Genomic DNA, 22,224 nt, shown 5'->3' with positions numbered 1-22,224 from the left:
GTCATACGCTCCCTTTTGGGAGCGGGACGGGAGGGCGGGCTGGCTGGTGACGCGACGTGGAGACACCATGGGGGCGGAGCCGCGGCGTTTGGCGCGAAATTTTCTCTCCACCTTCTTTCCATTCCTTGCTAGCATCCCGTTTCGGTTCAAGCGTGCGGCCCCTTGCCAGCAAGAGGAGTCCAGCTGGTTCAGGTGAGAGTTACTCGTCTCCACAAACTCCTGAAGTGGAGACGGTGGGAAGTGGAGGACTTACTCCCAAGTTTGGGAATCTTCGGCCCCCCGCGAGTGTGGCGTCCCACGAGCTGGAGGGGGACCTGAGCCGCGGGGACTGAGGAAGTTGTTATTTGTAGACTCACTCAGTCATTGATTAATTCAGCAGATATTTATTAAACGATTCTTACGTGCAAGGCGCCATTCTAAGTCCATTGGAAGCGTTTCTTTCTCACATCCCTATTGCAAAACGGCTTCCCGCTCTGTCAGGGGCTATGAGTTTGCAGTGGGGAAGCCCGGAGCCAACAGCAGAGAAGCGTGAGCATTCCTGCCCACGTAGCCCTGAGTCTCAGTAATGATATTAACCACCCCTTCTCTCTAGATTGCTGTTGTAAAGAGGCGCATCTTTTCCGCCTTTGAGCCGTAGTGTAGCAAGCACCACAGGGAAGTAGGAGCAACAGAAGTTACTACACCATTTTACGGATGTAGCAGTTTGCTCCCAGAAACTTAACCTAGGTCACTGTTTTCCCCCCAGTTGAGCTGCTCTTAAATGCTGGGCTCTCATCCATCCACCTTTCCAGGAGAGAAGTCTAATCCTAGAATAGAGGGACCTTCTGTCTTGACAGTTGGAAAACACTGACTTAAAGGCATGAGATGGCGAGATTCCTACCCTATTTTGCTATCTGTGAAAATGCAATGATTAAATGTCAGTTTTCGATTTTAGTTGTCTTTGAAAAAGGTACCCCCTCTTCCCTGCTGTAATGGATGCTTGGAAATGCCTTTGGAGGTTTCTGATGTGAGAACATGTACCAAGTTCTTCTGTGATAGTTCTTAACCATAACAGAGGGCAATATGTGGACTCCAAACGGTTTATGAATCCCCTAAAATTGAATGCAAAACTTTTTGTGACTTGTGTTTCATAACATTCATCAAATTAATAAAAAATAAAATGAAAAAAGAGAAAACAAAAAACCAAGAATCACTGTGCCTTACAAATAGAGTAATGGATTAAGGAAATAATGGAGCGAATTTCCCATTTTGCATTTTTTCAACTAATCCTCAGTAATCCTAGAACAATGCCTGGCACGCAATGGGTGATTAATACATGTTGGTTGAATAAAAGGAAGCTTCTATTATTCCATCTTATGGATAAGGGAACCTGGCCCCATTTGACCTCTCAGTCAGTGTCTGGGAAGCCTGACTTACTGTAATAAGCACACCAGAAGTAAGCTCTTGGGTATATATTTAACATTATCTACTTTCACATATGGTGAAGTGGTTAAGAGCACAGTCATTGGAATCTGGATGCTCATGGTTTGAATTAAGGCTGTGCCATTCTATATAACATTGGGATAAGAAACCATCTTAAAGTGATAATATTCACTCAGCAAATATTTATTATTGAGAGGCTTCTGTGCACTTGGTACTATGTATTAACATTGTTCTGGGATTACTGGGAGGATTAAATGAAATAAATACATCAAGAGTTTTGGTTCCATTTTCTGTCACATTGGCTCAATAAATATATGCTATCGTTATTTTTACTGCATCTCTCTTATCTGTTTTCCTTGGGTGTGACCCCTGGAGCGGGTGGTGTGTGTGTGTTCCAGATTTCTGCTATCTGCAACATTGAGAGCCTGCAGTGGGTATCTTCTAGAAGCCAGAGTCTTTGCCTCCCATTTTACCCTATTCATCACCCTCTCTTGGGTGAATCTTTGTTGATGGTGGATAAAATGAAATGCTGGGTCAAGGATAAGAGAGTCAGGAAACGGTAGAGGCCTGACATCTATGATTTTCTCATGCTGCCTCTTCAGAAGGACTCTTGCTAAATTTTTTGAACTTTTCATTAAAAAATAGCATACATACAGAAAAGGGCACAAATCATACATATGCAACTCAATGAGTTTTTATTGTTTGAATGTTTATTTTATAATCTCAGCTAATCTGCCAGTTTTAGAAACAGCATGTTGGTGAGTTTTCTTAGGGAACGTGTCTGTGTAACTTGCATCTAGATCCAGAAACAACATGACCAGCATCCCAGAAACGCCCTTTCATGCTCCCTTTCAGTTACCTAAGTTGCCCTCTGTTCAGACTTCTAACACCACAGGTTACTTTGATCTGTTTCTGAATGTTACATAAATGGAATCAATATAGTATATATTCTTTTGATGTCTGATTTCTTTATTGTTATTTTGAGAGATTTTCCCCACTTTGTGTGCAGTTGTACTTGGCTTAATTTCATTGCTTTATAATGCTGCTGTGAACATTCTGATTCATGTCTTTTGATGATAGGTATGTTTTTTTCTGTTGGGTATATTGTATTGGAATTACTGGGTTATAGGCTATGCATATGTTCCGACTTAGTAGATAATGCCAATTTTCCAAAGTAGTTTTGCCAATTCACATACCTTTCAGGAGTGTATGAGAGTTCTGGCTGCTCTACATCCTTACCACACTTGGTATTGCCCTAATCATTTTTGCCCATTCGTTTGTCCACTCACCTATGTACCAAATCCTAACCAAGGCCCTGGAGATGCAGTTATGAACAAGATAGACAAGGTCCCAATCTGCCCTCTTGGAAGTTAACATTCGAATGTGGGGAGCACTAAATAAGAAAGTAGTGGATTGGTCGTTGCTTTGGTAATAAGGTGGTGTAATGGAACGTGACTCTGAGGGGCAATATGAAGAGCAGGGATAGGTAACTTTCCATTGTGTATTGGTGAAGGCCTCTGAGGAAGTTTCATTGCGGCTGAGGCCTGAGCCATCCCTATGAAAATTTGTAAGAAGAGAGAATAGCATACTAAGCTTGTGGGCACTAACAGTAGTTCTGGAGCAGAGTGATAGACCCAGGCGAGGGAGGTTATGTAGTCTAGGCCCAGATAGTCTTCCTTCCTATACCGTCTGCTTGCTGAGCCTAGGGTGAATCACCAACAGTTGTGCACATATATACCAGTACAGTAGTTGCCCTCATCAGCCGTCTCTCTTTCCAAGGTTTCAGTTACCTGCTTCAACTGCAGTCTGAAAATATTAAATGGGAAATTCCAGGAATACAAATTTATGTTTTAAATTGCACAAGGTACTGAGTAGCATAGTGAAATCTTGTGCTCTCATACTGTGTTCCACACAAGACTTGAGTCATCCTTTGTCCAGCATATCCAGGCCGTATACACTCCGCACACGTTAGCCAGTTCGGTTCTGGGGGTCATTATCAGATATTTTGAGAGAGGGGGGGAAAGACCACATTCATATAACTTATTACAGTGTATTGTTATGTTTTATTGTTAATTTCTTACTGTGCCTAGTTTATAAATTAAACTTTATTATACATATGTACATATAGGAAAAAGCAGTGTATAGTATGGGGTTGGATATCCACAGTTTCCGGCATCCAGTGAGGGTCTTTGAATATACTGTATTTTCGGACTATAAGACACACTTTTCCCTCCCAAATTTGAGAGGAAAGGGGGGGGGTGCATCTTATAGTCCGAATGTAGCTTACCTGGCTTGCAGTGGGGTCACAGGTTATTAAATATTTTACCACATTTTTTACTTCAAAATTTTTTTCCCTATTTTCCTCTAAAACCTGGGCACGTCTTATGGTCCGTAAAATGCTGTATTGCCTGAGGCTAAGGGGAACTGCTGTACTAATGTTCTTGAACACAGCTCATGCTCTCCTCCTGGGAAAGGAATGTTGAATTTGATCTTGACTTGGTTCTGAAGGATACCTGATTTAATAAGCTAAAATGTAGTCTGGATTTAGGATTTGAGAGTATAGATTTGATATATTTACTACACATGAGTACCTTATTGGTGTGGAGACTGTTCTTCTGTATGCTAATTTTTGGTTTGAAAAATGAGATCATTGTGCCAGTGTAATCAAATATCATAGTCAAGGTGACAAATGAGGCCATTTATCCTATAATCCGATTATTTAAGAGTTGTAGCCCTGGCTGGCATAACTCAGTGGATTGAACTCGGGCTGCGAGCCAGAGTCGAAGGTTCGATTCCCAGTCGGCACATGCCTGGGTTGTGGGCCAAGTCCCCAGTGGGGCCTCACAAGAGGCAACCACACATTGATGTTTCTCTCTCTTTCTCCCTCCCTTCCCCTGTTTAAAAAAATGAATAAATAAAATCTTTTAAAAAAGAGAGTTGTAGAAAAGTTTGCTGAGAGATGCTGGTTTGCTACAAAGTAGTACTCTTAGTAATATTCCAATATTTTTTAATGACAGCTTAGGAATAATCTAATTTACTTGCATGTTTTGTATCTCAGTAGCCGTATCTCTGTTTTGCCTGATTCAGTGTGGAAAGGTGAAAAGTTCCAAGTTTGCTCCTGACAGTTCTGTTATATCATCCATTAAAAGAAACATATTGAAGGGAACTTAGTGCTATATATTTCCTTGAACATTTACTAAGAGTCAAACACTTTTACTAATTTTCATTGAAAGATTATATGAATCCATATTCATTTTTTTTTATATTTTATTTATTTATGTTTAGAGAGGGAAGGGTGGGAGAGAGAGAGAAACATCAATGTGCAGTTGCTGGGGGCCGTGGCCTGCAACCCAGGCATGTGCCCTGACTGGGAACCAAACCTGCGACACTTTGGTTCGCAGCCTGTGCTCAATCCACTGAACTACGCATATTCAGTTTTTACTTGAGCATAATCTTCTTGCTTTTACTCGTCAGTCTTCTTAGCTCTTTGTTCGTTTCTAGAATGCACTTGATTAAAATCAGATTGGTTTTAATAGTACTGGGTTGTGAATTATACTGTTGATGTTCTTAATGGCAGTCATTCAGGCATCATTTGTAAGTTGTGTATATACTGATGACTCAATATCTTCTCTTCTTTTTGCTAATTAGTTTCCACAAGGTATACTAAAAAATACTTCTTTAGCCCTGACCTGTGTGGATTGGTTGGTTGGGTGTCATCCTGCAAAGTGAAAGGTGGCTGACATGCCTGGGTTGCGGCTTGGTCCCCGGTTGGGCATGTAGGAGAGGCAACTGATTGGTGTTTCTCTCCCTTTCTTTCTCTCTCTCCCTTCTCTAGAGAGAAGGGAACTTCTCTCTACAAACCAATAAATCTTTTTTAAAAAATCATTTTTTAAAAACTAGAAAACCTTATTGATCAAAATGTTCCCAAGAATTATGTAGGACATAATGCTACTGAACTTTAGGAAACCAGCTTGTTTAATCAGGATGTTAAAACACTATTCTGATTCTTTTGTGTTTAACATAAACTACAATGATGGGTCCCGCTATCAGTATTTCAGAGTAATTTTGTCATACTGGATTAAAAAATTTTTTTTTGCCCTCATTTTGTCAAATTTTAGCTCCATAGGAAAAGCATTCAATTTAGAGGAAAGGTTTATTCCCTCCCTCCCTTCCTTCTTTTTTTTTCTTTTTCTTTTTGTGTATCAATTTTATGTTTGTTTTAGGGGATAGCATAGTGGTTAGACATTTATATGAGGTTCATTTTCTTAATTATTTAAACTTAAGATAATAGGTTAGCATTATTAGGACTAAAAGATTGCAGTTTCCAGATTTTAAAGATGATGAGCATATGTGTTTGGATTTTTCATTAAAAAATGTCCTCTTTTCTCCATGTACTTTAATACATACTTATGTTTTCAGCTATTCAAAATACGTACTTACATCTAGGACCTGTGTGCTTCAAAGAATAATACCGCTAACAACTGTCAAAGCAATACAGGTTAGTGACACTTTAATTTTTTTTTTTTAGAGAGGGGTGGGGGTTGGAAGGGAGAAGGAGAGGGAAAGAAACACTGATGTGAGAGAGAAACATCAATTATTTGCCTCTTGTATGCACCCTGGCTGAGGATGAACCCACAACCCAGGTGTGTGCCCTGACCAGCATTTGAATCAGTGACCTGTCACTTTGCAGGACGACACCCAGCTAACTGAACCACACCAGTCAGGGAAATAACACTTTTTTTTTCTCTTTAATATAAGTGGAATAATACACTTAATAAAACCCATTTCTATTCCCCTAAATATCTCTTGTATGTTTTTGCTTCCATGTCTTAGAATCCCTCATTTTATTCCATCTTATCAATATCTGATTATTATTCAGTATTCATTTCAGGAAACCCACATAGGATGCCCTTCCCTGAATAGCCACAAGACCTGGTCCTCGGATTGCAGTAGTCTCTCTGGCTCTTTCTTTTGGCTCTTCACACTAGTAGTTGTCCTTTAGTGCTTTTACAGTTTATCCTTTTCTTGATTGTGTTACAGAGGCACTTAAAACCAACCACTGTATCACTGTGTTTTAGTTTCAAGTTGTTCGATGTTTCATACCTTTCACTGTCCCTTGTGCCTAGGAAGTACTTCTGAACATTTATATTGTAGTTTCATTTCTTACATATTGACCCTCCTGCTCTCCTGGGTAGGAAGAGATAGACATGGTACAAGACAGACCCAGATGATTCAAAATTGCTTTTGCTTAATCTTCATAGAGCTTGACTTTTTCCTCAAGAAATACAATGTTGTCTAAGTCTAAAATGTGTAGAAGTGTAGCTGGGGCAGAAGAGAAGGTAGAACCCATTGATGGCAGGGACAGTGTCCTGTAATCCTTCACAGCGTTGTTGTGTTAACTCTGAGTGAGTGGCTTTTACGCAGGAGTCATGGCATACTGCCCCACAAGGCTGAAGACCAGACAGACTTATTCAAGGGTTGGCAACCCATTGTTGGATGGAAAACCACAGTACCAAACCTACAAGTGAGTGATTTATTTTGTCTGGGAAATGTAACTTCTCCGGGCTAAACTGTTAATAACTTGTATCTAGCCTGTTATAGTTACTACAGGTTGAGGACCAAGGAACAGTAATTATGAACTGATTGTAAGGAGAGGTTTTATTTGATGCAAGAAAATGGCAGCATAAATATAGCAGTTAGTGATAAAGGAAGGCATTGTCAGGTTAGTAAGTTTGATGTGTGTAATAATATCATATCTATTTAAAGTGGATTCTGTGTAATTCTGAATGATAACAGGGTAGGATTAGATGTGGTCACTATGTCCTGCCAGCCCTAGAGATCCCTGATTAATCTGATATGTTACTGGGCAGCTTTCATTCCTTCGGAAGCCTTTGTTGTTCTTTGTTAATAACTGAGAGAAGTAGGGTTCATATTAAGGCTTCTAGATTAATCATTCATGCTAAAACAATTTATTCAACCCATTTTGTCTACTCTTACATAGGACTGGGTGATTTGGTTTCCTATCAGAATTAGCAGAGAGAAACTATCTACGGGATTTTCCATTTGGAAAGCGCTTTCCTTTGTGTCCAGAGGGTCTGAAGAAGTTGGTACACACTAAGTGATTTTCAACATGTTTTCCTTTTATTTCCTAGAGAAATGAACATGACATCAGAAGGCTGTTCTACTGAGAGTCACATCCAAGTTGGACAGTTCGTATTGGTTAAAGGAGATGATGATGAAAATCCATATGTTGCTAAATTGATTGAGCTGTTTGAAGATGGTAAGTTTTGGGTTGGAATGAAAAGCATTCCTTGTCATGAATAATTGGGAAGTTCTAGGTGGGAAGAGAGGCAGATACTGGTTCCTTTGTTCACAGTAGCATGTAGGGTGTGAACCCTGGATTCTGAGGTGGGATCGCTTTAGCAGTAGCTATACCCTGTTCCATGTAGTGAACTTCTCACTCACTAGAGCAGTACTGCATAAAAGGGGACTGGGGAGGGGCTCAAGAATTTAGCTTTTCTATGATTTTTAGGACTGGGTGAGAATGGCCATTAAGGCAGGATTTTCAGAATGTAGCAAAAGGATGAATTCAGGAAGAAGGAGGAAAACAAAAAGTAGGTGACTAGCTCTGTGTTAGACACTTGTCCTTCAGTTTTGGCATGAGGAAGTTAGTAATGAATTTTGCAAATTCAAATTCATAATGAAAGAGGAGGTAAGTTGGATTGGTTTGAGTTGATGTACAGTCAGTAATACAAATGCTTTAGTAGGTGTTTTACCAAGAGGGACTTGTGTATAAGTGTTGAAAAGGCTGGAGGAACAAAAATATTGTTGCCCAGAGATCAGTAAGTGCAGAAAGCCACTATTGCCCCTAAAACTGGAAGAGCAAAAGGGAAAGTAGTGTTAACCAGAGCCTGCAAGTCCGCAGCCATTGCTTCCACTGATTCTTTGAGCCTTTAACTATCTGCAAAGCAGAGAAGAGACCAAAAGGGTGAGAATGGGGGAGAGCTCCAAAAAGAGGATTAAGATCAATTTGAAACTACACAGAACTGCCTCTTCCTAGAGCGAGAAGAGGAATGAGAGGTATTTAGTTCTATGGCAGTTTGTATGCCTAAAATAAGGAACTGGTAGAGTGGGTAGATAAAGATGTTTTTATATTACCTGGATAGGAAGGCTTTTTGGCAAGTTAGAGGAAGACCTCATCAACCTGACATCTACTAGGGAGAGTGCTTCAGCAGTACAGACCTCTGTATTTGAAGTGTGGGCCCTTGTGTGAGGATTTTAGAGTCCTTGTGTGGTGCCTCAGTCTCTCTCTGAAAAGAGCTAAGAAGAAGAAGAAGAGGCGATGATGGCGGCACTAGAGTGCACGTCCTTTCACTTGGAGCTAATGCTGGTATGGAGTGATACTAATGGTGTCCACAATGATGGAGCTGAAGATTGCAAGCATAAGTTTGCCAGAAGTCATCTCAGTGGCTGATGCTCTGATTCCTGCCAGGATTTTTGTTTTTCTGCTGTTCGATGGCTTCTTTGTAATCACTTATTTGTAAGATTTGTTCGGTGCCCTTGATTAGAATTGCTCCTTTTAAATGCCTTTTGTAGTTATTTTGATGACTGATAGCCACCATTAGGAAGTGGGTTGTGTCAGATTACTGCTGGTTGGTCTTGTGACCATTGACAGATTATTTAAGATCCCTGTAACTTGATTACTTCTCCTGTGTAAGGGAGCTAGCCAGAGCCCCTGCCTTGAGGACTATTGTGAGGATTAAAATAGTATGTTAATCAAGTATCACCAAATGCTCAGCACAGTGTGTGATACATATGAAGTAGCTAATAAAATAGTCTCCCATTTTCTTAACCTTACCTTTTCTACCTATCCCTCCTAGATTCTGAACCTCATTTCAAGAAACGTGCTCGAGTACAGTGGTTTATCCGATTCTGTGAAATCCCTGTCGGTAAACGACATTTGCTGGGTCGGAAACCCGATGCACAGGAGATATTCTGGTATGATTACCCTGCCTGTGACAGCAACATTGATGCTGAGACCATCATTGGCTCAGTGCAGGTAAGTAGTGCCTTGATTCTCAGTGTTATGTTGAACTTATTTCTGTCTGCCTCCTAAACTGCATGACTTGAAGATTATGGCTGACTCTAATTTACCCCATGGAAATGAATTTTTTGCTGTTCGTCATCTTCTCTGCTTGTCTGCCTACTTCATCTCAACAGATCTTTATTGGGAGCGCAAATCATGTGTTAGGAGACTCCTGGAGGGGGTGACATTTAGGTTGTGACCTGAGGGATGAGCAGAAATTAGCAAATGTATCTCAGTGGGAAATTATATTTAGCTGTGATTGTGGTAGGCATGAAGCATTACGAGAAGTTGAATACACTTGCTTAAATCAGTACAAAGAATACTAGTTACTAGTACTAGGCACATTTGTGTTATGGACTTTATGATAAACTAGGTTCTAGTGAGCTGTAGCCTGAATTGAGATACTGGTTTGGGGACTAAGATATGGGCTATTCCTTGAACTAATTCAGGCCCAAAATGAGATTAGATCATGGTGTGAAGTATGATCTCATGGTGATTAGGTGGTGTGGTTTCATGGTAATGCAGAAAGACTTTTGGTCTGGCATGGCTGTAGTTGGATTTTCCAATCTGGGGGCCGAGTGTGAGGGAGTGAAAGCCGGGTGTAGATGTTGGAGCAGCGAGATGGGTACATTTGGAAAGGCAGAGAGGGAAGCAGATGTTTAGGCAGGAGCATGATGGTGAGAGTGAGCAGGACTGTAACAAGCCAAGCTCAACCAGTGATGGAAAACCATTTTGAAGAGTATTGAGCATTTGGGGGGTAAAATGGGGCCAGGTTTTAGAAGGCATTGAAAATCAGTTTAAATAATCTGATCTCGCTATAGTGGGGGCCATTATAGGCTGTTGAGCAGTGAAGCATGCTTAAAGAAGTGTTTGTGGGGAAATTTGGAATAGCTGAATAGAATGGTCTGGAAAAGAAAGCAGCATGGGGTATGGCGATCAGCGAGGAGGAGTCTGCAGAAATGTGCTGTGCCATGGCTGTGCCTCTTTAGTTTGGAAAAGTGAAGTTCCAGGTAAGGGTGCAGACTTAAATGCTTTGTAATCATAGCTCTCCTGGGGGCATTCATTAGCTATTTTGGTCCTCATTGCTTTCTATTTACTTATTCCCAAATTCAGGTCGTGGCTTTAGCCCCAGATGAACTGTTACCTAAGAATATGAAAAATGAGAAGACATTCTTTGTGAAACTCTCTTGGAATAAGAAGAACTTTAGACCATTATCCCCAGATCTACTTGCAGACTTGGATAAGCTACAGGAAGGCAGTCCCAGATGCTGGAAGCCCATGGAAGCTAAGATAAACAGCATAGAAAGCCCTTCTTGGACCGCAGCAGAATGTGTGGTCAAAAGCATTGAATCGAGGCACTCCACTTCCAAATCTCACCAAACTCGTACCCATCCTGTTACCCCAAGGGCAAGGAAGAGGCTAGAGCTTGGCAGTAAGTGTGGAGTGGGTCACAGTGGGCAACACTGAGGCTAGTGGAAATGATAAAATACTAATTCATACTACAGTATTGAGTTAATGCAGCAGTGGGCTAGGTACTGATTGGACACATTTTGAGATGTATATAACAAAAAATTTACCGCTTTATTTTAAGTGCACAGTTAACTGGCATTGAATATACCCACACTGTTGTATAGCCATCACCATCATCTCCCAACCATTAAACAATAACTTCTCATTCCCCCATCCTTTGGCAGCCACTGTTCTACTTTCTGTCTCTAAATTTGACCACTCAAGATACTTCATATAAGGGGAATCCTATAGTATTTGTCCTTTTCTGACTGATTTATTTAAGTTTGTGTAATGTCCTCAGGGTTTGTCCATTTTGTGTTATGTGTCAAAATTTCCTGTTTTTATGGCTGAAATATTCTATTGTATGTGTATGTACCACATTTTGTTTATCCATTCGTCTGTGAGTGGACATTGGGGTTGCTTCCACCTTTTGGCTATTGTGGCTAATGCTCCTGTGAATGCAGGTACACAAATACCTGCTTGAATTCCTGCTTTCACTTTGGGTCCATTCACAGAAGTAGAATTGCTGGATGATATGATAATTTTGTTAATATTCTGAGGAACCATCATACTGTTTTGCATAGCAGCTGTACCATTTTATATTTTCCCCACCTGTGCACAAGTGTTCTGATTTCTCCACCTCCTCCCATCACTCGTCATTTTTTCTTTTTGAAGGTAGCCACCCTCATAGGTGTGAGATGGTACGTCATTGTTGTATTTCTCGGTGATTACTGATACTGAGTTCGGTAATGAGCTGTTTTTTCAAGATCTCTGCTACTAAGGTGACATTGCTTTTAGATCCCTAGTGGAAGAGCTAAGAAACATATTTTAAAAGTCTTGAAATCATACCGACTAGTGTATAGACCATAGGGCTCTTCCCCTTCTTCCCATAATCTGTGATTGCATCACCCTTCTTCACGAGGATGCGCCCCGGCTCCCAGGAGCAAGCCGGGTACACACGAGTTTCACAGGAGCTATACCAACCCTACCACTGACAGCAGACTCCCCGAGTAAAAGTTAAAAATTTATTGGCAGTGCTTTATGCTTTTAGAATATATTCCACTGAGGAAGTGAAGTTGATTAAACTTTTTCTTCTGATATTTACATAGTTGGTGATATACAGTAAGGTTCTTTTATTTGTTTATTTTTAGGGCTTTTTTCATATTTGATTAATTTTTTTAGACATGTAAAATGCTAACATGGCTAAAGAGTCAAAACCATTTAAAACAAGCATAGTCAGAGAAACCTCATTCCTTTCTTCACGTTCACATCCTCTTCCTACCATGTTTTGTAGGTGATCAGCTTTATTAGTTTCTGGTTTATCTTGGTTTTTTATTTTATTTTTTGCGAAAATCAGATATAAATATAAACACACACACACAAACATACAAATATGCATATAATTTTACTTTCCATTCTTTTTTATTCAGTATTCCATAGGGTAGCATACTGGATATATTCTTTTCCATCTTTTTTTTTTTTAAGATTTTATTTATTTATTTTTAGAGAGGAAAGGGAGGGAGGATGAAAGAGAGAAAAACATCAATATGTGGTTGCTGGGGGCCATGGCCTGCAACCCAGGCATGTGCCCTGACTAGGAATCAAACCTGCGATGTTTTGGTTCGCAGCCCACACTCAATCCACTGAGCTACACCAGCCAGGCCTCTTTTCCAAATCTTTCTTTTTTCACTTATAATGTCTCTGAAAGCCACTCTATGGCTGTTCTGAGAGCTTTTGCTGTTATATGTCATTAGTCCTTTTAAATTGTAGTTTTTTACTTGATTTTGCAGGACATTGAAAGTTAAGAGTAAGAAATTGACCCAATAACATAATTAGAGGGAGGATATGATAAAAATATTTTAGATGAATTGTTTTTGACAGAAAGATGGAAAATGAAGTATGAAGGAGACCAGTAGATTGGCACATTTTTATATTAATTGATACCTGAGTTGTCCTCATATTTACAAAAAAATTTTTATAATTTTAGCTTCATGTTCAAAGATCTATAAGATATGGCCCTAGATAGCATTTTAAAGTCAGGGTTATTGAGGTATAATTTACATATAGCAGAATTTTCCTCTATTGTGTACGAATGTAAAAACAGTTCTACAGGTTTTTACAAATGCATAGAAATGTGTAACTACCACCCTAATCAAGATATAGAAGTTTTATGATCCCCAAATTCCCTTGTGTTCCTTTGTAGTCAGCCAGCCCTTCCCTCACTTCCTGGTAACTACCTGTCTGTTTGCTGTTTCTATAGTTTTGCCTTTTCCAGAATGGCACATAAATGGACTCATACTGTACGTAGCCTTTTGAGTCTGACTCCTTTACCTTAGCATAATGCACTTGAGATTCATCCATGTTATTGAATGTGTCAGGAATTTATTCCTTTTTATTGCTATGTAGTATTCCATTATGATTTATTGTAGTTTATCTACTCCCAGTTTAAGGCATTTGTGTTCTTCCTAGTTTTTTGGTGAGTGTAAGAAAGCCACTGTAAACTTTCATACACAGGCATTAGGTGACTGTTCTCGTCTTATCTGTAGCTACTCCCCCTGGACCATAGCTGTGACTAAAGGGAACTCTGCACCCAGTGCTTTCCTGCCTCATTGTCTTAGCTCACATGGATCTCACTTATTCTCCCCAGCTAGCCCTCTCCTTTCCTTTTCAACACTTGAAATTTTGCCTTTCTTTTATGTTCTATCTGAAAAGCCATCTTTATTAGCACTTAGGTGCTTTGGGATGATTATTTTACTTTGTATTGTAGACATCTGTGTATGTCATTGCCCATGTTAGACTGGAGTGTCTTGCATTTGAGGACCAGGATTGTCTCACTGAACTTTGCTTATCTCTGAGCACCTGACACATACCTTGTCACTCTAAGAGCTCAGCTGATGTCTGTAAATGAATTGGAGGGTTTTTGGTATGTGTGGTCATGGTAAGAGAGGAGCAAATCCTAAGGTGGTTCACACGTGGTTCTGTGTATCCCCTGAATTCAGCCAATTACCCCCGGGATCCTTGTCCTCTCTATTGGTGGGTGCAATCTGAGTTAAGAGAAAGCTAGGCCTTGGTGTTACCTAACAGCCTCTGGTATAATTTTTTCAGATGCTGTTGAGGGGGGGCTGAGGATGTGCCATATTACCCCTAGTTGAAAACCACTTTTCTAGTAAAGTACTTCATAGAAATCTAATTAACCATTATTTACAAATGCTGGCTCAATAGTCAACCTACGGCTCTAACTGGGAAAATCACCCATGGAATAGGAAAGGGATTAAAAATAATATAGCTACCTTGTCTAGGGGGGAAATCATGGAATAATTCAAAATATGGATAACTCATGTCTTTGTATGACTTCAGTGGCTGAATTTAGCTATAACAGATTGGGAGTTAGTAGGAAAACTTACACATTGTCTGTGGTGATTTCTCTTGGGCCTAGGTTTCCCTATGCCACCTAACACCAGGATTTCCCAGCAGAAGTCCCAGGCCTCTTTGGATTCTCCCGGAAGAACTAAACGGAAAGTGGCCTCAGAGATCACCTCACCTTCTAAGAGGTCTCAGCTTGATGGACTTCAGGCCTCCTCTCCAGCTCTGAAAGCCCCAGAGAAAACTGGGGAGATTCGACGCTCTTATGCTGAGGAGGACAAGAAGGCTTCACATGAGTGTCGCAGGACCCTGAGAACCCGAGTTCCAGCTTTGAAAACCACAGAAATCAGTGAGAAAATAACACTTGAGCCTTCCAGCGGGGGAAGGAGGTCCTCGGTGGTGCCTTCTGTGGTTCTGAAGCCAGAAAAGATCAAAAAGAGGTAACTGGGATGTTATTCTCCCCCCACAGAGCAGATAGGTGGTTCACGTGATGGGGTGTGTTTGGGTCACAGTCAATAAAATTAGAGCGGTGGGTCGCAGCTCTGAATGTGTCGTAGAATCACCAGGAGCTTTTCCAAAATACAGATTTCTGAGCCTCTTTTTCAGGAACAGTGAATCAATCTCTAAATGTTGGGCCCAGAAATCTGCATTTTTGAAATGCTCTTTGGATGATTCTGGTATACCTGCCTGTCCTCTGGGCATCACTGCTTCAGAAGATGGTTTCCCAAACCTGAATTGCTTCAGAGTCCTGGATTTCATTATTTGCTGGGACTCTTTGCCACATTTTAACAGCCATTTTCTTAGTATTTTTTAAAAAACCATTCTCAAATACATGTAGTGCAGGAAGATAATGCATCTAGAATAAAGTTTACAGTTTGCCAGTCAACAGTATTTGTAAATAATGGACTACACAACTAATGTGAGAAGCCAGAAATTACACATTTCTGTGTTTCATGCTCAGAAACTCCAGCACCCAGAACACTAAAATGTTAAAGTTTGCTTTATAAATGCTTTATATTTAATATATAGCTACGTTTCCACTAACCTTGAGCTGGGTGGACCATGAGTTCATAAACACGTCGGAAAGAAAGAAAAAGAAACTGCCTGGGGTTGGTACATTCTGGCCTCTAGGTGGGGAGATGGTGAGTCTGATTTAAATAATAAGCTTCAAGCAAATTTTGATCTCTGGGTTTGAGTCAAACCTTAAATTATAAACTTTTTAGCGAAATGATTAGCTCCTGTGAGAAGAATAGTAGCCAGTCAGGCCATCTGACTATTTTCTAGTGTCTGCCGCTGATCCCTAGTGCCCGAAACTGCTTTTTATAACCTTGCTGTGGTATCTTGCAGGGAGGCAAAACAACCAGAAGCTCAGGATGAAGCTACTTCTACTCCCCATCGGATCCGCAGAAAGAGTTCTCTCTTGACTTTGAATCGGATTAGGCAGCAGCTTAGGTAAGAGTGCTCCTTGGCCTGCAGAAAAATGTTTATCACTGCCATCTATGATATCTATCATCTTCTTAAAGCCTCTTATAGTTCTTGGTTGTTATTTGCTATTCCACTGAAATTCATCTTTTTACCTAGTATGTTTGGAATTATGTTAATTTCACATAAATGTCATAGTTTGAAAGGGGCAAGACACACTGCCCCTGGCAAAGGTGGCTCTTAGGGCCCCATAATCACACCTTGCAAGACTGTTAAGGTGTGATTGAACTTGGATTCTGAGAGCCTTGGGTTTGAAACTGAGCTTCATTGTTGATTATCTGTGTAGCCTTGGAAAGGTTATGCAACCTTTCTAAGCATCAGTTTCCTTATCTGTAAAATGGCGATAATAATATACAAGGCACAAAAATACTATAAATAATCCCTTTAGCAGAGCACCTCAGTAGCAAGGAAGTGGGGCACACTCTGTATTGCTCAGCCTCAGGAGAGACTCTAGCACCTTTAATTTATACTGACCTATTAGGGCACTTGTTATTTAGACTTCAAACACTGAATATCAGAAAATGTGCCCCACCATTCAGGTTTTTTGGTAATAGTAAAAATGACAAAGAGGAAGAGTTTCTGCCGGCAGCAGAGATTTCAGACTCTGATAGTGAGAAGGAAGAGGCCTCAACACCACCCTTTCCAAGGAGAACACCCAGGAACCTACACTCTTCCATGAAGTCGTCTTTAAAGACCCCCTCCAAGACACCAAAGAAAACCGTAAGGTTCTTTTAGCTTCATTTTCTAGTGAAGCATCTCTTTCTTGTGATGGCTAGGGTCACAGTGTTACTAGTAGCAGCTGGATTCTGAGCACAGGTCTGTTGTATTCAAAGCTGGTACACTTGGAATGTTCCTGAACCCTAGAGCTGAAAATGAATCCAGCAGATAGTGATTTCTGAATCCAGGTTCCTGTTAAGATTTGCAGTCCGGTGGCGAAGAGCTGAACTTCCAGAGGGCAGGACAAGGACTGGCTCCTCCTCTTTGTGTTTCCCACTAAACCCACCAGAGTGCTTTGTGCACAATCAGTGCCCACGAGGTGTTGCATCCAGGGCTGCAGAGCCCTGTTGTTGGTTTCGTGCCACTCGATGCACTTGAGAAACAGGAGTGCTACTCCGTTGTTGGTAATGACTTGCACAGTGGCTAAGATTAAAGAAATAAATTGACGTCTTGTGCTTCCAGTGGAGCTTTGGTAGAAAGTTGAAAGCTATTAAGAAAAGAGTCTTCCCATGTTCAAATGTGTGTGAGAAATGTTTGGATTACATGAAGTTGAATTGCTTTCAGTATCGCATGACTTGTCAAGGCCATTAACATATTAATGTTATTATGATCTTCAAAGAGGTTTAGAGTATGTCCTTGACCAGTTAACATTTTTTTCTGGAGCATAATGTTCTTTGGAACCCCCCTGGGAAAGGAAATCCCATAGGTCACTTTTGGACGTGAGGCAGTTTTACCTGGAATTCTTCATTAAGTAAACAGTTTGCCTGCCTTCTAGGGTGAGTTAATCTCTTGGGTCCCACCCAGAAGAGATAGGGTATGAGGGCATCTTACATAATAAAAAGTCAGAAGTCCACCAAATTTTTTATACCTTCTCAGCAAGTTTTTTTTCTCCTTTCCTGTTTTCTTCAAAGTTAATAGGTGTTAAACCAGTAAACAGGGTCTAATTGTACTTTCTGCCTGCAAAAGAGGTGGAGAGATTGTCTTTGCTCTGTAGCCTGGCTGGAAGCAGAGGCTGGGTAGGTGAAATGCCCACAGAAGGGAGTGCTTTGTGGAAACACCATGAAGAAGGGGTAGCAGGCCTGTTCTAGTGAGCCAGCCGCAAGGAAGATGAGAAAACAGGGCTTTAACCTGGACTGAGCAGTGACCCTGGGGTTTGGAATGGAAAAATCTGGTGCAGTTTCTCCAAATTCTGTATTGTAGAAGTCCTGAGCTAAAGTTTGACCATATTTTCAAACAAACATAGAGGAGGACCCTATAAATGAAATTTTTGCCTGCTACTACTCTACACTATAGTTGGGTAGAGCTGTTAGGATTTCTTCATAATTTCTTGTCTGTCTTTCAAAGTATTGTGTTACTTTTAAATAGTATTTAATCCATACTTTCATCCATTCTTTCCCCAGATTGACATTGTTTTCAAATCTTAATTACTAGGTATAAATTAGAAAAAAGAAACCATGTTCAGACTGTGAATACAGCATATGTGTGATGTGAGGAGAGAGGTGGACAGTTATAGGTACCCTATACATACAAGAACTAAGAGGAATTCACCACCTCTTTTCTTTTTAGCGTGTCACCTGGAAGCAGATTTGCTAATGTGTCCTGAATGATATTTTTCTTTGTTTTTTTCCTACTGAAATATGTTCTCTTTCTCTCTTTTGAATAAAGCCCAAGTCTAGAAGGCCACATTCTGCCACTCCCCAGATCCGCAGCCGAAGCCTGGCTGCCCAGGAGCCAGCCAGCATGCTAGAGGAGGCCCGCCTGAGGTAACACTGCTCATGGGCCCCTTTCAGATAGGAAGGAATGGGCCTTCACTCTCACTCACATGAAATAGGAGTAATAGAGTAAAATGAACTTCTATGTTGGGAAAGAAGAAACCTCTCAAGTAATGTCTGGGTCAGCTAATATGGACAGGTTTTAAAAGGAGTGACCTTCCAGGCTACTGCCGTCATTTTCTCAGGGATGGAAGGTGATTAGTCAGGACACTGCTTCTCAGTTAATGGAACCCTTTAGAATTATGTTGGGACTTTTTCAAAATACACAAGCCTACATCCTGCCAGAAATCAACTGAATTAGAATCTCTTGTGGGATGAGGTCTACCCATGTGATTTGGAGAAAGCTTCCCAGGTGATATGTACCTTTGGTTAGAACCATTGAGTTTTGGTGATTTGGGTGGAAAAAGGGATTATGAGGCCACAGGAAGTGAATTGAGAGCGAAGACATTCCCTTGGATTTGTAATCAAGGTTTTATATAGAAACTATAGATAAGTCTTTTCCATTTATTATTGAGTAGATGGTGAAATGCTTCTGAAGTCCTTTTTCTTTATTTAGTCTGCATGTTTCTGCTGTTCCTGACTCACTTCCCTGTCGGGAAAAGGAATTTCAAGATATCTACAACTTTGTGGAAAGCAAACTCCTTGACCATACTGGAGGGTGAGTCCTGCTGAGCCAGGCAGGATGATCGAGGGAGACCACTCCTATTAGTACATCCCCACAGGTGTCATAGTTCAACCACAAGGCCTTTCCCCGGTGTCAGGAGAACAGGCAAAGTTGTTGCTGAAGCCTCTGAAGCAGCTTTTGTTGTCAAAGTCATTCTGTGGGAGTAGAAATTCTGTTTGTTTTGGGGGGCTTTTTTATTTGTTTGTTTGTTTTTAGAGAAAAATGAAACTGGCCTTTGGGTAGGCAGTTCGCATGCAGCATTGCTTATGGAATGAAGGATGCTACGGAAACAGGTCCTGCTCTGACCAGCTTCCTAGAATGGCCCTTACTGCCCCCACCTCCACATTTTAGGGGTCTTGGCCCTTCCTTCAGCACACATTTGCACACTCCTAGCTGGTGATAACGTGAGGCAGCTGGCACGGGCCTAACCCACACGTCTTCCCTTCTTACCTAGGTGCATGTATATCTCGGGGGTGCCTGGGACAGGGAAGACTGCCACTGTGCACGAGGTGATACACTGCCTGCAGCAGGCAGCCCAAGCAAAGGATGTTCCTCCCTTTCAGTACATTGAAGTCAATGGCATGAAGCTGACAGAGCCCCACCAAGTCTATGTGCAAATCTTGCAGGTAAGAAAAGCAGTTTGGGCTTTTTAGAAAACACAGTTTCTCGGTGGCACATGAAAAGAGAAATATTTACTTAATTCTGTGCGTGTGGCATATTGGGTTGGCCAAAAAGTCTAGTTTTTTCCATAAAGTAAAAGGCACATTTTTCATTTTCACCAGTAACTTTACTGATTTGGATATTTTCAGTATGTTGGCTATCTCCCACGTGGTATAACATTGATTGTTCTTGGTTAATGTCTTGATTTGATCTCTATCAACTTCAACTGGTCTACCCGGCCATGGATCATCGCCCAGTGAGAAATCTCCAGCGTGAAACTTCACAAAACCACTTTTGACACGTTTGACTGGTCACAGCACGTTCTCCATACACTGCACAAATCTTTTCTTGCATTTAGTTGTGTTTTTACCTTTATTGAAAGAGTAAAGCTGAAAATGTTGCTTATTTTCTTCCATCTTCAATATTAAAATGGCTACACAGAAATTCACCAATTTTGATTTTTTTTTTTAATGCACACTGATAGGACAGCTGTCACAATACAATGTAACAAAATTGTTTCAAATGAAGTTAAAGACAGCTAAGTGCTACTAGAGCCATCTAACAAAACCAAAAGAACTTTTTGGCCAATCTCAAAGTTGTTGTTGTTGTTGTTTAGATTTTATTTATTTATTTTTAAAGAGAGGGGAAGAGAGGGAGAGAAACATTGATGTGTGGGAAGAACATGGACCAGATGCCTCTTGCATGCCCCAGCTGGGGACCTGGCCCACAATCCATGCATGAACCCCGACCTGAAATTGAACCAGTGACCTTTTGGTTCACAGGTGGATGCTCAATCCACTGAGTCACACTAGCCAATGCCAGAAATATTTTCAACATACCAGGCATTGCCCTTTGTATAGAGATAGCAAGGGCAAAGAAGGCAAAATTCCTACTCTCAAGCACCTTAAAGTCTAAGAGCTCGATATGAATGACTAGAAGCCAGTACTTACTAACATGGTGGGAACCATTCACACATAGGAGGCAGTGTGGCAAAAAACAGAAAAGGGATTAGAGGTAGGCCAGAGTTTGAACCTCGCTCTATTGTTCATAAGTTGTCATAACAAATTATGTCTGGTTTTAAATAGAGTCATGAAGTAATGATTTTGGAGTGTCTTTTGGGACCAGTCTGTGGCTCATTTGCATTTCAATCACACAGACTTTATCTTCTGTTTTACTGCCTTCTCTTCTCCTTCCGTGTTTAGGTTAGACTAGAGTAGAAGGCAGAGTCAGTGTATAGGATCCTGAAGTCCTCAGACTAAATAGCTTCCTCTATTTGCAGATTTAACTTTAAGCCCGGGGGAAGAAAGTCCTTACTTATTTTACCACTTATTTTCCCCTAATGCAGAAGATGACAGGCCAAAAGGCAACAGCTAACCATGCAGTAGAACTGCTGGCAAAGCGATTTTGCACCCGAGGATCCTCTCAGGAAACCACTGTGCTGCTTGTGGACGAGGTAAGGAGATGCCCATGGGAGGACTGGTAGAGAAGGGGCGCAGTTCTTGACTGATGTTCTGGGAGCAAATAACTGGGCAGGGCGGAAGTTATGGCTCCCTTCTTCATTCGTTGTAGCCTGCTCTCTGGTCTCCAGAGGCACATGCCCATTGATTTCCTTGCTGCTTTGGGGACATGACCTGAGAAACACATGCTGTTAAAGCGATGGTAACAGGCCTATGTTCTGGGGCCCTGGCCTATGTTCAACCACAGTGAACAGGTCTCTGTGGTTGACCCTGCATCTCACTCTTAATTTCCTGGCAGCTTGACCTTCTGTGGACTCAGAAACAAGACGTAATGTACAATCTCTTTGACTGGCCCACTCACAAGGAGGCCCAGCTTGTGGTCCTGACCATTGCCAATACCATGGACCTGCCAGAGCGCATCATGATGAACCGGGTGTCCAGCCGACTGGTAGGTCCTAGGGCCATTCTCAAGCTGTTCTTTTATAAATTTCTTTTTTTTTTAAATTTTTTTAATAAACTTGATATTTAGATTTAAGTGAATATAGTTTTTTTTTTTTAAGATTTTATTTATTTATTTTTAGAGAGGGAAGGGAGGGAGATAGAGAGAGAGAAACATCAATGTGCGGTTGCTGGGGGTTATGGCCTGCAACCCGGGCATGTACCCTGGCTGGGAATCGAACCTGGGACACTTTGGTTCCCAGCCTGCGCTCAATCCACTGAGCTATGCCAGCCAGGGCTATTTCTTTTTTTCTTTTTTTTTTTTTTAATATTTTATTTATTTATTTTTAGAGAGGGAGAGAGAGAGAGAAACATCAATGTGCAGTTGCTGGGGGTTATAGCCTGCAACCCAGACATATACCCTGGCTGGGAATCGAACCTGGGACACTTTGGTTCCCAGCCCGCGCTCAATCCACTGAGCTACGCCAGCCAGGGGTTCACGCTGTTCTTACAGATCCAGAAGGGGGGGCCAAGAAGTTCTGCAAAAATGAATACATAGGAAATTCAAATAAATGGGAAAAGTAAGAAATATGGTTCATGCCCTGGCTGGTGTGGCTAGGTAGATTGAGCACTGGCCTGTGAATGGAAAGGTTG

At 41.1% G+C, this 22,224-nt stretch overlaps 1 protein-coding gene across 4 annotated transcripts in view; it reads left to right on the top strand.

Moving 5' to 3' along the window:
• The first annotated feature begins 62 nt into the window (after positions 1 to 62).
• Positions 63 to 22,224, top strand: part of ORC1 (origin recognition complex subunit 1) — a 30,228-nt gene continuing 8,066 nt past the window's right edge. Inside the window, exons 1-15 of one of the 4 annotated variants that reach the window (XM_036026086.1) lie at positions 76 to 192; positions 4,519 to 4,584; positions 5,842 to 5,920; positions 6,847 to 6,946; positions 7,575 to 7,702; positions 9,303 to 9,481; positions 10,622 to 10,940; positions 14,454 to 14,820; positions 15,728 to 15,832; positions 16,402 to 16,582; positions 18,245 to 18,342; positions 18,908 to 19,009; positions 19,470 to 19,641; positions 21,021 to 21,128; positions 21,431 to 21,580. In XM_036026086.1, coding sequence (XP_035881979.1) covers positions 6,852 to 6,946; positions 7,575 to 7,702; positions 9,303 to 9,481; positions 10,622 to 10,940; positions 14,454 to 14,820; positions 15,728 to 15,832; positions 16,402 to 16,582; positions 18,245 to 18,342; positions 18,908 to 19,009; positions 19,470 to 19,641; positions 21,021 to 21,128; positions 21,431 to 21,580 — 2,004 coding nt within the window. In that variant the 5' untranslated portion in view covers positions 76 to 192; positions 4,519 to 4,584; positions 5,842 to 5,920; positions 6,847 to 6,851. Of the gene's footprint in view, positions 193 to 4,480; positions 4,585 to 5,841; positions 5,921 to 6,846; positions 6,947 to 7,574; positions 7,703 to 9,302; positions 9,482 to 10,621; positions 10,941 to 14,453; positions 14,821 to 15,727; positions 15,833 to 16,401; positions 16,583 to 18,244; positions 18,343 to 18,907; positions 19,010 to 19,469; positions 19,642 to 21,020; positions 21,129 to 21,430; positions 21,581 to 22,224 lie in introns of all 4 variants that reach the window. The other 3 variants (XM_036026085.1, XM_036026084.1, XM_028511826.2) reach the window with 3 other exon arrangements.

The sequence above is a fragment of the Phyllostomus discolor genome, chromosome 5, assembly GCF_004126475.2.
Source record: "Phyllostomus discolor isolate MPI-MPIP mPhyDis1 chromosome 5, mPhyDis1.pri.v3, whole genome shotgun sequence".
Lineage (NCBI taxonomy): Eukaryota > Metazoa > Chordata > Mammalia > Chiroptera > Phyllostomidae > Phyllostomus > Phyllostomus discolor.
Note: the sequence above shows the minus strand (reverse complement) of the source record. Positions and strands in the feature narration are given on the sequence as shown.